Raw genomic sequence first — 15,092 nt, forward strand, 5'->3', positions numbered from 1 at the left:
TACGCACAAAAAGGTTTACATGAAATCTAGTAACTCATGATTGATTAATGACGTAATCATGGTACTCACCCTTACATATAAACCCCATCATCACTCCTCCCTACCCACATCTCCAAGCTCACCCCTTTCCACACTCCCTCCCAGACTCTCCACTCCTCCTCTGACTGCCATCACAACTACACTCTGGTCACTTCCTCCCATCCTCGTCTCCAAAATGTATTCCTCAGTGCCCCCTCCTATGGAACAAACACCCTCACCATGTCTCTCTTCCAGCCTACCTTGCTTCAGACATTCCCGTAAGACATACCTTTTCAGTGACACCTACCAGCCCTCCTTTTAAATCCTCTCTCACTACCTCCTTCTGCCCACCTGGTCTTATACCAACTGTTTTCCTCATCCATGTAGAATGTAAGCTCTCAGACAGGGCCTTCTTCCCTCATGTTCCTCCCTTGCACTTTACAACCAGTGCCCCTTGTCCATTCTCTCTTCTGTTCATTTGATTACACAATAAATACAAACTTGTCACACAACATCCTTTGGCACGAAATGACAGTACACTATTGCTTTATAAGTTTATAGTAAATGCTGCACCAGATTATAATTTATTTTGTATATAGATATTGATATACTGTATATGTTACAAAAAATGGACACTATAGAAAATGTATATAAAAACGTAGAGCTAAGAAGAGACTGTAGGGTGGAATTAGAAATTTGCCAAAGTTCAGCAACATGAAGATAAATTATGTTTAGCAAGTGTGAGGTTCTGCATAGATTTGTTTCAGGGCTGGCTTCTGAGCTACGTCTAATGACTGTCTGTCTCTGTGTTTCTTAGCATGTACTGAATGCTGGCATTATGCTTCAGCCCAATCGGTCCTGCCATCTCTCTCAGTGAAGCATACATTTATACTTAAAATGAGAACCAGTAATAGGTAACTAAATCCAACCAGTTTGACATTAGTTCCCCTATGATGATTCCTCATTTCCCATATTGATTTGTAACAAAAGACATTCCATTATGTTCTCAGCAGATAAATATGTCCACTGTATGCATAAAGTCTATTACCATGTTTGCCAGACTAATCGTGGCATACTGATAACGCTCTCACTGATTGAAAGTCTATAAGAGTTTTTTATTCTTGACACTTTAAGTATTTCGGGTTTCTCAGGACAGACCCAGGAAGTCTCTTATAACAGCGATTATTATTCGAATTTGTTTTTGTAGAATATTTCATCTAGCCTGCATCAATCACTACATTGCCTTTCTCTTCACAACGATTGCTTTCCATTTGTAATAGTCACTTGTAAAGATGTTTGTTACACAATGCAAATGCATTGTTTATGAATGGAATGAGTTCTTGTTAAGTATCATGACAGTTTCCTGTTGGCATCATTAACTTGCAGTACTAGTTCATCATGCCACAGTTGGAGTTGAACAGATGGGGTGGACCTCTGCCCATATTTGCCAATTGATTAGATCTAAAAATACTTATGGGTCACTTGGGCTTAGCTGTTCAATCTAGACATAAATTGGTCTACGGATTGTAGGGGGCTGGCAGGGCACTGATTTAAATGTACACAAACAGGGCAACCAAAATAGTGCCCTTTTTATATCTTATACAAACTAACATACGGTTGAGTCTCCCATATCCAAATATTCTGAAATACAGACTTTTGTTTAGCATGACTGATAGTGAAACATTTGCTTTTTGATGGTTCAATGTATACCAACTTTTGTTTAAGGTACAAAATTATTACAAAATATTGTATAAAATTACATTCAGTCTGTGTGTATAAGGGGTATATTAAACATAAATGAATTACATGTATGTACACATACTTTGAGCCACAAAATTATTGCAAATATTGTATAAAATGACCTTCAGGCTGTGTGTGTATAAGGTGTATATAAAACATAAATGCATTCTGTGTTTAGATTTGGGTCCTATTCCCATGATATTTCATTATGGTATGCAAATATTCCAAAATAGGGAATATTCCGATATCCAAAATACCCCTGGTCCCAAGCATTTTGGATATGGGAGACTCAACTTGTAATCATTTTTCTGGTAGTGGACATTAATATAGACAAATATTGTTACTTTACTCATTTTTAGAATCCATTAGATTTTTGAGAGATCTGAGATATTTAATGAATTCCCTACATTTGTTGCACTCACAAACCTTCTGCCATAGACAGTTGCCTCAATTTGTGTCTCAGACTCATGTGACCTAAAGACAAATAAGTTTAGAAGATCTGCCCATAACCAGACAGCTAATTTGGTTGTGTTAGACCAAAGTGGCCATGAATCTTTGTATGTCTATGCCCAGACTGACTGCCAGTCCCGACATATAACCCGGATCCATTAAATCTACCATTTGATTGTGTAAAATGTCATTGGATAATTACTATGATCTGACATTATGTGCAGTCAGTGGCTGATCACATTAATTGGGCCACATGAGATGCAACCATTTATCTCAGTACTGAATAGCTGAATCCGTCCACTAGATACAGTTGCTCATGTGCAGCGGACGGATTTTCCCATGTATGTGCTCCTTACAATTCAGTCTAATTAGGAAAATAATTCAGAGCATAGCTCAATTGCAAATGTAAGGGCAGCAGAAGTACAAACATAGTCAATGTATAGCCAAGGACTTACTACATAACAAAAAGGAGGAAGCCAGGAACTTAATCTAAGGCAGAGACTGAAACCAAACAAGCAACAGATACCAGATCTGGATTCAAATACATAATTGGTGACACCTAAAGGCCGTAAGATAAATCATATTAATCAGGACATTATTATAACTCGTCATGCCCATATGGGTTCAAAGATGCTGGACAAAATGACAAATAGTTGAAGATGCACAGATATGTCTTTATAGGTTACAAGAAGAAAACACAAATCCACACAAACTACTTTATAAATAGTACTATTAGTACTTGTCCTTCCCCTTATGGATTATTATCACTAATTCACTTAATTTATGATGGTACCTAGGAAAAAATGTAATACATAAAAAAACAAAAAGAAAAAAATCCTATAGTAGGGCACTCACAGACAAATTATTTCATACTACCCACTTTTGATATTGAAAAGTGTATCACTCATGGTGACCCTTCCTATCACCAGAGAATAAATAATAAAACATAACTTTACTTCATCCTTAAAATGGAGTCAGCGAAATATACCTTAATATTATTTTATATCTTTATTAATTATTATATCATAAATGTGAAAATAAAAACAATGTTTCCAAATAAAAATTATTGTGTAACCACCTTCAAATGTCTTGTGTGATTTATAAATAGAATATCTACACCAAATGTCAGGTAATTGTAGGTCTAACTCAGGTGTCTGTAGAACATGGACATATCTTAACTATTATTAGTACAGGAATAATTAGTACCTCTATCGGTAAGGATCTAACAACAAATACATCACTATCCCAATTGGCAGAGTCAGCTAGATAAGGAGGTATTTACCAACCTCTGAAGCATAGTATTGTAAGGGTCATACTTGAGTTACTCTGTAATGACTTCACAGCCGTTATTATATTGCCTTATCAGATGATATGAATTGTTTTTGTATGTCTTTATATGTTGCAATAGTGTGTTTTGATATTACCTGAAATGGGAAATACAGTATTACTTGTCAAACACCTTGTCCCACCTATAAGCACATCCTCCCACGTGATCACCTTTGTGTAAAATTCTTACAGCAATGTTTTTCCCAGAGTTTAAATGTTTTCTACAACCTATCTAGATTGATGGATTCAATGAACTTGATAGGAGGCACGGCCAGAACTCCTGTAATCTATCCATTTAGCATTACCTGGAGAAGTCACAATGTGGACATCCATGTTAGGTGAATGGTAAGGATTACAGGAGTGAGTCTGGTGACTAGGTTGGATAAGGAAGTACTATTTCCTTATTGAGGATGTCCATTCATGGCCATAATTCTGTCCATCTCGCTGAGTAGACACAAGTCAACATTGCCTACAGACAACATTTACAACAATTTTTGAGCTTACTGAAGCAAAGTGAATACTGTCGATGTGAAGATGACAGTAACTAATGTGACTTACATTTTCTCATTTCAGTTTGCATCTGGGGTACCTGACTTGTCCCTGAAGGACATAGCGTGCAGTCAGGCTCTCCTGGAGAGATTCATCATATTTAGCAGTCGCAGAGGGATGCACACAGTACGCAACGCAATGTGCATCCTGTCCCAGCAAAGGTTACAGAGGATAGAAGATGTGTTGTATGCCAACATTGATTTCTTCAAAGTGTTCGAAATTGTAAGTACTTGAGTCTATAACGTGCAGCCCAGCACCTGTGTGAGACAACGTAACCTATTAAAATGGCTAATTGATCTGAGGTATTGACCAAAGAGTTCAATGAATGTATAGGCCTCTCAGGGTAAGACTCATACTGAGTAACTGGTAAAGAACTGCTTAAATGGATTGTAAGCTTTTGTTTAACTGTGCCATGCCTAATTATGGGGCAGATGTATCAAGCAGTGATAAGCTTGGAGAGCTGGACAAGTGGAGAAGTTGCACATAGCACCCAATCAGCTTTGAGATAGCATTTATATGGTACATTCTATAAACAATAGATATAAGCTGATTGGTTGCTATGGGCAACTGCTCCACTTGTCCAATTCTAAACTGTTTCACTGCTTTATACATTTGCCCCTATGTACTACATATATATCCCTTTCTATGAGTGGAGACCATAACCATTCACAGATTAATGTCTCGAACTGACAGCCAGGGGATAGGAGGGCTGTTATCACCGGCAGCAAAAACTGTCTCCCAGAGGCTAATGTAGATTTGAGTGTACACATAAATTTGCTCTAGGGATACACAGAAAGTGAAGGCACCTATATGAGGCAATGCACACCCACTCACATTTTGAATCTATCAAACTTTACGAGCAGAGACGCAGCCAGGTTAGGGAAGGGGCATTTGCGTCCCATGCAGACTAGCACATAAGTGTATATTTTCTTCTTAGGAAACTATCTTGGCACCTCCTATAGGGCAGGTACACATACACTTTGATGACTTGTAGTAAATCAGGTGCATTTGCTGCAGAGGTGTAAGCATCTCATCCAGCTCTGCAAATATGTGGAAATATGCTTTTTTTTCACGCACTCTTTTTTACAGATTTATGCCCATTTTACTTCCAACATGGCATCAATTTGCAATTAGCATAAACTAGAGTAGAAGAGTCAGGTCAATTTAGAGATCACAATCACTGCACACCCCCATCCTAGCTGCTTGACCAGCTTTTCCTCCTGTCTGTTAGCACAGCAGGGTCCTCTGCTGCATTACAGTAATCAGGAAGTTAGGACAGATGGATCCCTACCAAAGAGAAGTGCAGGGACTTGTGTGCACTAATAGGGTTGTACAAAGGGGTTTAAATGGAACATTTAGAAGTGTATATTCCTGTCCTCTTAACAGTAGTAGGACATATGTACAGTGATCCATATGGTGTTGTGTTTAACAAAACACAGTCTCTAGACATGGAAGTCTGATTATGTATTTAACTCTGCATAAATAATCATAGTAATCCATAATTATTCCAACCAAAACCACAGCTAAAATGTATGTACACAGAATGTTGAGACAGACAGATGTTTCCATAGATATAATTTATGTTATAGAAAATGTTTCACTTTCACAAGCTAAATTCTTTCTGCCATTTGTACCCATATATAAATGCAGTTCACTTCATATAGGCATGTCACTGTCTGCATTATTACGTATTTTTTTCCATATAATAAATCTGGTGCATTATAAGTAAATAATATCATTATTATTATTATTATTATTATTATTATTATTATTATTATTATTATTATCTGCTATGAGCAATATTGCTCTATGGAGGCAATTTAATTAGCCAAAAGGGGTGCGAATCGGGTGCATGTCGTCCTTGCATCGGCGTTCAAATGCCAGCAACGGCTCCGCATCTCGCACCCCTCGCGGCCCTCTTTCAGGCTGAATTTGCTCAATTTTGTACACAGCCCTACTTGGCTATGCACAGTTTTGTGCGACTTCTGCCTTCCACTGGGCTGCCGTAAAGTGCGGCTGTGCAGCGATGACTCTCACCCGTGGGTACATCGCAGCTAATTGGATTGACCCCTATATTTTTACGTTTCTTAAGTCAGGGCCTGATTCAAAGATGTATGCTAAGCCGATGGGTAGCGTATATCTCCGATGTTTACAAGTATGCCATGTGCAGGACCCAGTTTGCGCATGCGCAGAACGAGTCCTGCGGTCATGCTCGCAGACCCCCCAAGCCGCAGCATGATAGACCAGGGCCCAGCTAGGCTGCGGGAAGCTTCAGCTCCCGCAGCCTGACCAGAGAATAAAACGCGATGGTTGCGATGATGATCTCAGGGAGGAGCTCGGTCACTGTGCTGGGTCCCAAATGCAGCAAGGAAGTGTGTGACACCTCCTGCTACATTTACATTTTATAGGGACCAAATTGCACAGCTGCTTGTGTGCCGCTCTGCAATTCCGTCCATCTCTGAATCAGGCCCTCAGTGCATTCCTAAGACCTTCAAAGTCTCACAATGACATTTCTTGCAGTATGCAACATCAACTGATACAAATATATTATCACTAGCAAAACAAATGCTACTTGTAATGTGTGGAATTTATAGAAGAACTGAAAACTTTTTTTTCTCTCAATGTTTATTTAAAAAAAAAAGTATTTTGCAGATAAATGTGTGTTGAAAATAAAAGCAATAATAAGAGGAATCATTGTAACAGTGATAACAAATACTGAGATTATCCTGATTGAGAGGACAAGGACAGGCAAGAATTAAATGGGGATTAAATACAAAGATTAGGTTCTAGGTTATTATTACTACTGCAAATTTGGCACTGGCAGTAAGCAACCTCTGCATAAGAAAATTATCTATAACCTCATAGAAACTGTTCCAGTTTGGGATATAAAGGAAGGTTTTAAATTTAATTGTATAATGTTATGCAGTGTATATCTTAAATTTAATAGAATGCAGTGTATATCTTAAATTTAACAGAATATAATAAAATAAATTGTTTCATATAGTATCTTTTGTAGTATGTGAATGTGGAGCCTACAGTTTTTCTATGTTGCTGTCTTCCCTGAATAAAAGCCCAGAAAAACTTGCACCAGAGGTTTCACTACAGTTTCTGTTTAACATTTTTTTTTTTTTTTGAAGCCTTATGGTACGTACACACGGAGCGATTTAAATGCACGATATGAACGTTAACGATATCGATCATATCGTTATCATTCATATCGTGAATTTTTTTGTCCCTTACAACCCACCAACGACCTGCGATACACAGGCATGTATGGACGATAGCGATATCATCCATCGCCCGTGCATGCAGGCCAACCTGGTCGATATCAACCAGGTTACTATAGCGACCCGTGATTGTTGATCGCGGGTCGCTATAGTCATTGGTGAGTTGGTGGTGTGCTGGATGATCGATATTGATCATCCAGCACACCATGAGGGTGTAGGACAATCAGACAGCGATATCGTTATCGCTGTCTTATCGCTCCGTGTGTATGCACCATTAGGAGTATATTTACTAGTGCGTGTTTATAGAAGTAGAAATTTTGCCCACAGCAACCAATCAGATTCTACTTAATATTTATCTAGCACTTCCTAGAACATAATAGCTAGAGTATGATTGGTTACTATGGGCAACATCTCCATTTCTAAAAAACAAGCACTTTAGTAAATATACCCCTTAGAATACCGACTTGCTTTCATTGCATTCTGGGAATTCAGATATCTGGCTTTGTCAGCTGTCACACAGCAGTTTGCACAATAAAGCCCTAACTGTGTGGAGTTTGTATATTCTCCCTGTGCTTTTGTGGGTTTCCTCCTGGTGTTCCAGTTTCCGCCCACACTACAAAAATATACTGGTAGGTTAATTGGGTCCCAACAAAATTAAGTGTGTGAGCATGTGGTAGGGAATATAGATTGCATAGGCAAATGCAACAGGGGTTGCGGTTGCCTGGAAACCCCCCTCCCCTGCCTACACCATGACTACAATAGAAATAGTAATATAATTAAATTTTCTAGTGCTGCTTGTTCTTCTCAGTATTGCATATGAAAGTTAGCACCACCTGTGGATCTTAAAACATGTATCAGCCAGTAATAAATATACTTGTGCACCAACTAGGAGATCTAGAAAACATGCACTGTTAGTGTTGCACTGCTAGAGACAAATATATACATATGTGTCCAGGGCAGCTCTATGTTCTTCTGCTGCTATCCCAGACTACTGGACTTGCTCCAATGCTCTGTAAGACTGTAATGGTGCCCACATCTGAAACAAAAACATTCAACTCAGGCAGGATGGTCCTACTGCCACATTTAATGGCTTATTGTGATAGCTGGTCCTGTATATGCTGGAATTATGACACCCAATTCACTTTATATGACGCATATTAAAACTGAATAAGTGCTAATTATGCCCTCTCCATGGACTGGCCACACTCACTCTAAAAAGCAAGCATTTGGAAACCCCCCTCTAGAAATCCTGCGTTTGCCACTGGATTGTAAGCTCCACTGGGGCAGGGACTGATGTGAATGTAGAAATATTCTCTGTAAAGAGCTGCGGAATATGTGTGCGCTATATAAATTACTAGTAATAATAATAATAAGGTCCCCGTGAATGACTTCAGATCAGCAGTTATTGAGAGGAAGTAGTGCTGAGGGTAAAATAGTGACCATTAGCATGCTGTAGAGGGGGGAGCTACTGCTGAATAGCAGAGATTTAGACGGCTGCTGTTCTGCTAATTTGTTTTGAGAAAGTTTATTATTATTACGTTGCTATTAATATTTTTATTTCTTTAACATACTGCAATTTGAAGTTGCAGTGTTTATCTTGTGGTCTGATAGGTAGGAAAATTCTCTTAGCCAACTGTTGCATTAATCTGTGTGTGGTTTTCAAGTGACAAGAACTATGGGGCGTGTTTTGATCAGTTCTTTAATAGCATCCTCTGAATGAATGGATACGCCCCAATATGGTCTACTAAGTATAAATACATTGGACAAAGAACAGCGGCACTTATCTGGGGTTTTTTTTCGGGACCTGATGTGTGCTGAAAAATAATCCACGATAAGTGCCGTTTTTTCACAAAAAAAAGTTGAAAACACATACTGTAGGTCCGTGAGCTTATCACGGCTCTTATGTATTTTCGGGGTGAAAAAAACATTGGCGAAAATCGGGGATAATCGGCGAAAAATCCCAGTTTTTCACCGATTGCGGGGATCACTTAGCGCCCGAACAATGTTCGGGGCTAACTGGATACCTCTCTATGCATTGTTACATTTGTGGGTTTAAATCTGCAGGGTACTTTAACAATGCATGTTTTACAGATCTCCTCATTATCACAATTGGGATAATCAGTTCCTCCTGTGGATCTTTTAAAATGTGTCAGTCAGTGATTAATATACCTCTGCACCTACTAGTACCCCTTTTCCACCAAAATTCCTGGTCTGACCCAGAGTTGGAACACAGTTCCTATCCGGATCAGACACGGAATTTAGCGCGGTGCCGACTCGGGATATTCCCGAGTCGATGCCGCTCACACCGCAGTCGGGTCTGCATAGACCCGGCTTTTCCGGCGTGAAAGTGGACGCTTGGAGATTACGTCATCTCCAAGCACCACTAAAGCCGGACCAATCGGCCGGCTTGCGGCATACTGCAAGTTATCAAGACGCGGAGTGTGCCGTACACACAGCAGGGTTTCACGGGTTACTCCCGTGTTAAACCCTGCTATTTACCTGGGTTTGATTGCCGGGTCACTCGACCAGGCAATCCAACCCTCACCCCTTTTACACCAAGGAGCTGCCCGGGTTAACCCTGCAATAACCCGGGTTTAAGCTCCGGTGTAAAAGGGGTGTGGGAGATCTGTAAAGCAAGCAATGTTAGGGGTCCCTGAGGACTGGAGTGGGGAAACACTGGCATAGTGGTTAGCATTACTACCTCACAACACTAAGGTCTTGAGTTCAATTCCCATCAAGGCTGTATCTGTGTGGAGTTGGTATGATCTCCCCGTGTTTCCGTGGCTATTCTCGGGGTCTGATGTGACTGATGAAATATTCTCTGTAAAGCATGCGGAATATGTGTGTGTGCTGTATAAATAACTGGTAATAAGTAAATGAGTGCTAAGGGGTTTTATGGTTACTAGTCACATTTTTTAGCCATTTCTTTCTGCTTAATTTAATTGTAATATTTCTGAGTTCTGCATAGGCCCAGAGAAGAAAAACAACTAGTGTTTACTGACGTTTGATAGGAAAAGGAAGCACATTTTTCTTGGCAGGGGGCAGAGAAAGTCACATTGGTGCCCGCAGAGTGGAGAACAAGCAGTGCGATTCTAGCATTTCATATCTGGTTTGCTCAGCTGTAGCGAGTAAAGCGAGCCTCTGCCTGAAACGTCTTGTTATTACAGCTGTGAGGCTGATTGTGCACGTTCCAGGAAAAGGCTGACTGTAGCAAGAGTGCACGCACCTTGAGAAATGCTTACAAGTAAATATATTAAATAAATGAATATTTGTTGTGATCATCCATCTGTTATTTAATACTATAGCACAAAACAGTATCAATTTACTCACAGTTTGTAGAGTGATAGGCAACCTGAAACACTTCAGGGGTCTCATTGGGCGGAAGCCTAATTTTCAAAAGGGCCGCACATAATACTTAATCTCAGTAATAAGTTAAATTACCTTTAGACACTTATCTGTTGGTAAGAGTTGTATGTTGCCCATTACTGGTCTGTAGTGTAGTTTCAGCTTCGACGAAAGGTAGTGGTTCTACAGGTAATTACAAAACATGTCACTGTGCAGTGCAGTTAAATCTGCATAAATGCAGTTTTACACATACATAACATGTTTGCCTATTGTTTTCATCTCCTCTCCGAGAGAAATCTGGAGAGTAGAATCAGCAGGCAATTTTGGGGGGCGGGCTCTGATATCATTAGGCCCTGCCCCTTCACGACAAACTGCCGCAATTCGTCCTTGGGGAGTGGGATGACTAAATTATGCCTTTTTAGCCACGCCCCCTCCATATGGACTGGAATTCCCTTTTTCTCTACCTCATTCTGATCACTTTACTAGTAAGTGGGCGGAATGCGAGAGATCCGGCCACTCTTCCGGGGGCTTGGGGGACTGCCCAAAAAATCGTCAGTCTCCCACAACTTCCGGGAGAGTAGGGAAGAATGCTACATAGGTGTATACCCATGTTCCTCTATTATAAAGTGTCGCTGTGCAAATAACGATTAACGTGATTGTGGACTCAAATACGAATTTGCCTGATGATAGGAGTGAAAACATCCTTCAAAACATCACTTTTTCTACAAAAACACTTATTCCAGCGGAAGGCAACCTGTGACACTCCAGCTACTGTAGAACTATACATCCCAGCATGTACTGCCACAACCCTAGCATGTCTTTACAGCACAACTGTGGAAGGGTATGCTGGGAAGTGTAGTACCACAGCAGCTGGAGTGCCACATGTTGCCTACCCTTGTGTTATGTGATCCTCATTAATGTCTAAAATAAGTAAAGGATAGAAGTGGACATTAGTACTTCATTTATCATGTTATATGTCACATTTGTAGTACTCATTAATGTTTTTATTCTCTTGGAATAATCGCACCTTGGATGCTACCCAAAGACTTGCAAACAAACAGGACATTCCTAAGCCAAGAGTGCTCGTCAAAAGACAAAGTGCAAAATTTGCTAAGCGGAGGGTTTTAAACTCCTGCGGTTTGGTGGCGGTTTCACGGCGGGTTCTAAACCCCAGAGTTCGGTGGCGCAGCCCTGTTCTATTCTATTTGAAAACTTGTTTTGATGGCGGTTTAGTAAATCTGCGGATAGCAAAACCATCGCCAAACCGCTGGGGTTTAGAACCCACCGCTTAGTAAATTTTGCCCATAATCTCACCTGAAACTAAGTAAAGTATCTTAAACTGCATCACAAAATGCCTTTATTGCACATGGGTGATATAAACAGTACATTTATCCAGCTATCATGTATCTAGCTATAAGCACCTGTATTCATTTATAAGAAAGCATAAACGTTTGCACCCTCATAGTTGCCACCCTCTGGGGGAACTAATCCATATAAACATAAGAGGCTACACCAAAGGTTCCCAAACTCAGTCCTCAAGGCGCCCTACTGGTCCAGGTTTTAAGGATATCTATGGTTGAATAAAGATTGTTAAATCAAAAGACTGAGGGCCTGATTCAGAGCCGGACGCTATTTGCGCTCGCTTGTTCATAAAAAGGGGCTGGCTATTTAAATTGACCGTTCGCTCTTTGCGGTCTGTTGACGCCTCTATGTCTGAACGAGTGAACAAAACATGCGGTCGTTATTTTGTAAAAAACGCCCCCCTGGCCGCTCGCATCACACGTCATCTCCGCTATTTATTAGATTAATCGAGTACATCGAAAGGCGTATGAATTGCTCGCTATTCTTATGGTTGCATTTTCCTACCGCAATCATGCGAGCAGTTCTGGCTAAAAGACAACCAAGTGACGTAGCTGATGACCATGCTTTGTTAATTATGCACACCCTTATAACACCAGTTTTAACCGTTTGGCACGCCTGCGTTCGGATCTCCACTCCCCGTTTTCAAGCACCTTCCCCTGTTACCACCCCAAATGCCTCACCCTGTCACTCAAATTAGCAGGCATTCGCTATTTTGCGAGCACACGATTTCCGACCGCACTGACTGGTTCGCGCATGCGTATTACAACCCATACGCATGCGCAGATGTGCGAACATCGCTCAGAACGAACGAGCGGCCGCTTACGAGCGACTCTGAATCAGGCCCTGAGGTACTAATTTAGTCACCTGTGCCCAAGTATAGTTACCTGGGCCATTAGGGTGCCTTGAGGACCGAGTTTGGGAACCTCTGGGCTAGACCAAGCACTAAAATAGAAAAGTCCATTTTAGTAAAGGGCTTGGTACTAATTACCTCATTTGTTTAAAAAAAAAATAGTACAAAGAATGAAGAAGACTGTAAAATGGAAAATAAACTAATTAATAAAGAAAAGCTTACTCAGCAATACGCAAGAAAATCTCTTTAGCGGAGCAAAAACAAAGAAATTGGGCAGGAGCAAACAAAAATTAATACAATTGTAAATGTTACATCCACATTTCCTATAAGGTTTAGCCTCATTTGTGGTTTCTTATCACTTTTGTAAGGTTGTAGACTATGAAGAGCTAACTACCAGGTCACTGTATGAAATTAGTGGCGAGATGTGTCAATCTTTTGAAAGATATGAGGTGAGCTGTATCAAGCCTTTTAAAGAGATAAAGTGGAGAAGTTGCTCAAAGCCAGGTTAGCTTCTAGCCAATCGAACATTCAAAATGCCAACCCCCCCCCCCCCGTTATACTGTTTTTACTAACATTTCTGTTGTGTGATTGTCTCCAAGTATTCTCCTACACCTACTTGGCAATCGGGTAAAACAGCAGTATGGCAGGGTTCTTGGACACTAGATGCTCTCAGGATCACTAAAGTGAAATTATGAGTAATTACACTCCCAGCTGTAGGTGTAAGTCAACTGCATGCACAAATACAATCATTTAATATGTAGTGATGTACTGGTAACACCACAGGTACCAACCGTAATAAATAGTAATGAATAGGGCCGGATTGATAATGGGATGGGTGGAGCTGCAGCTCCAGGTCCACCCATGGAAATAGGCCCACAGTATCTGCTGGCAGTGTAGACAGAAATTTTTATTTGTCCTGCCAGCTGCTATGTGGTGTCCATGGCACCACCAACTGAGACTCCGCTGTGCCACTGTCGCTATCCCCATCCTCTACAGTCGTCCCACTTGGGAGATCTAGGCATAACTACCGTGGCGTGGGTGCAGTTGCTACTGCTTACTGGGTCAGCACTGCCTCCAAGGCTGCCTTTCTCTCATTCATGTTGCGCCATCAAACAGAACACTACTGCCTGGGTCTTGTGGGAGGAACTGTGTGACGGCCACCTCCCTGCGATCTCTACCCACTGCGATCTCTACCCAGTGCCGGTTTATCAGCAGCAGGCCCCCACAGTAAGTGACAGGCTGGGCACTTACTACATTTGATGTTGGCGGCAGCACCGGTGGCGTAAAGCGTAATTACAGTTATTTCAAACTTCTCTGGTCACTGAATTTCATTACCACGGCTTGCCATCGTGACTGTGGTTCTGACTGTAGGAGCACAATGGCTGTGGATTAAACACAACAGTGACATTATAATATAATGTTGAAGATATAATCATGCCTATGGCAGCAACTCCAGAAACTCGCATAAGATACCAAGAAATCTCTATATATGCAGGGAACTTCCATGTCTATCTATCTATCTATCTATCTATCTATCTATCTCATTGGCTGGTGCTTTATCTCTCACAATTTTATCTCACTCCAAGCTTTATTAAATCTCATCCTTATTGCCAGCATTGGCGTTAGCGATACAGTGACAGACAGCTGTAAGGTAATCTTACTGCCATTTGTTAAATACTGAATGGAGAACATAACCCCTGTTAAGAGTGCTAAAGGGGTTATGTCTCATTGGGAACTGGAGTCCAGAGTCAGAGAGAGACTGAGCACTGCAGAAATCCTTGTGGAAGACAGGCCCGGCCTTCATGGGTACCAGGGATCTGGGCTAGCGCTTCCCTATATGAGTGATTTATTATAATATTATTACATTCAGAAATGCTGAGTTTTGGGACAGAATTTATAATTGTAATAACTATATATTAACTAATGGGGTTATCCCCCCCCAAAAAAAGTCTGGCTTTATGCTTGCATTAATAATGATAGGCAGCAGGAAGCACACCCCCATATCACTGTGGTCGAACACTGCAGAGAGATAAAAGCTATGGGGGGGGGGGAAAGGGGTCCTTTAAAATTTTGCCGTGGGGCCCACAAAGTTCTAGTTACGTCTCTGGTCCAGGGCATATTGCAGATGTTGCAGCGGCACAGTGAAAGGCTTCACAAGCTCTCCATGCACAACATATAGTCTCAGCGCCCCCTCAGCTTCTAATGGGACAGAGTAGCTGAGCAGC

At 40.9% G+C, this 15,092-nt stretch overlaps 1 protein-coding gene across 1 annotated transcript in view; it reads left to right on the forward strand.

Annotated features, from left to right (window-relative positions):
- Positions 1 to 15,092, forward strand: part of ABCA4 (ATP binding cassette subfamily A member 4) — a 363,439-nt gene that overhangs the window by 83,849 nt on the left and 264,498 nt on the right. Inside the window, exon 7 of the mRNA XM_088443970.1 lies at positions 4,108 to 4,305. Coding sequence (XP_088300096.1) covers positions 4,108 to 4,305 — 198 coding nt within the window. The remainder of the gene's footprint in view (positions 1 to 4,107; positions 4,306 to 15,092) is intronic.

This window comes from Taudactylus pleione, unplaced genomic scaffold, assembly GCF_031769625.1.
Source record: "Taudactylus pleione unplaced genomic scaffold, aTauple2 ptg000341l, whole genome shotgun sequence".
Classification (NCBI taxonomy): domain Eukaryota; kingdom Metazoa; phylum Chordata; class Amphibia; order Anura; family Myobatrachidae; genus Taudactylus; species Taudactylus pleione.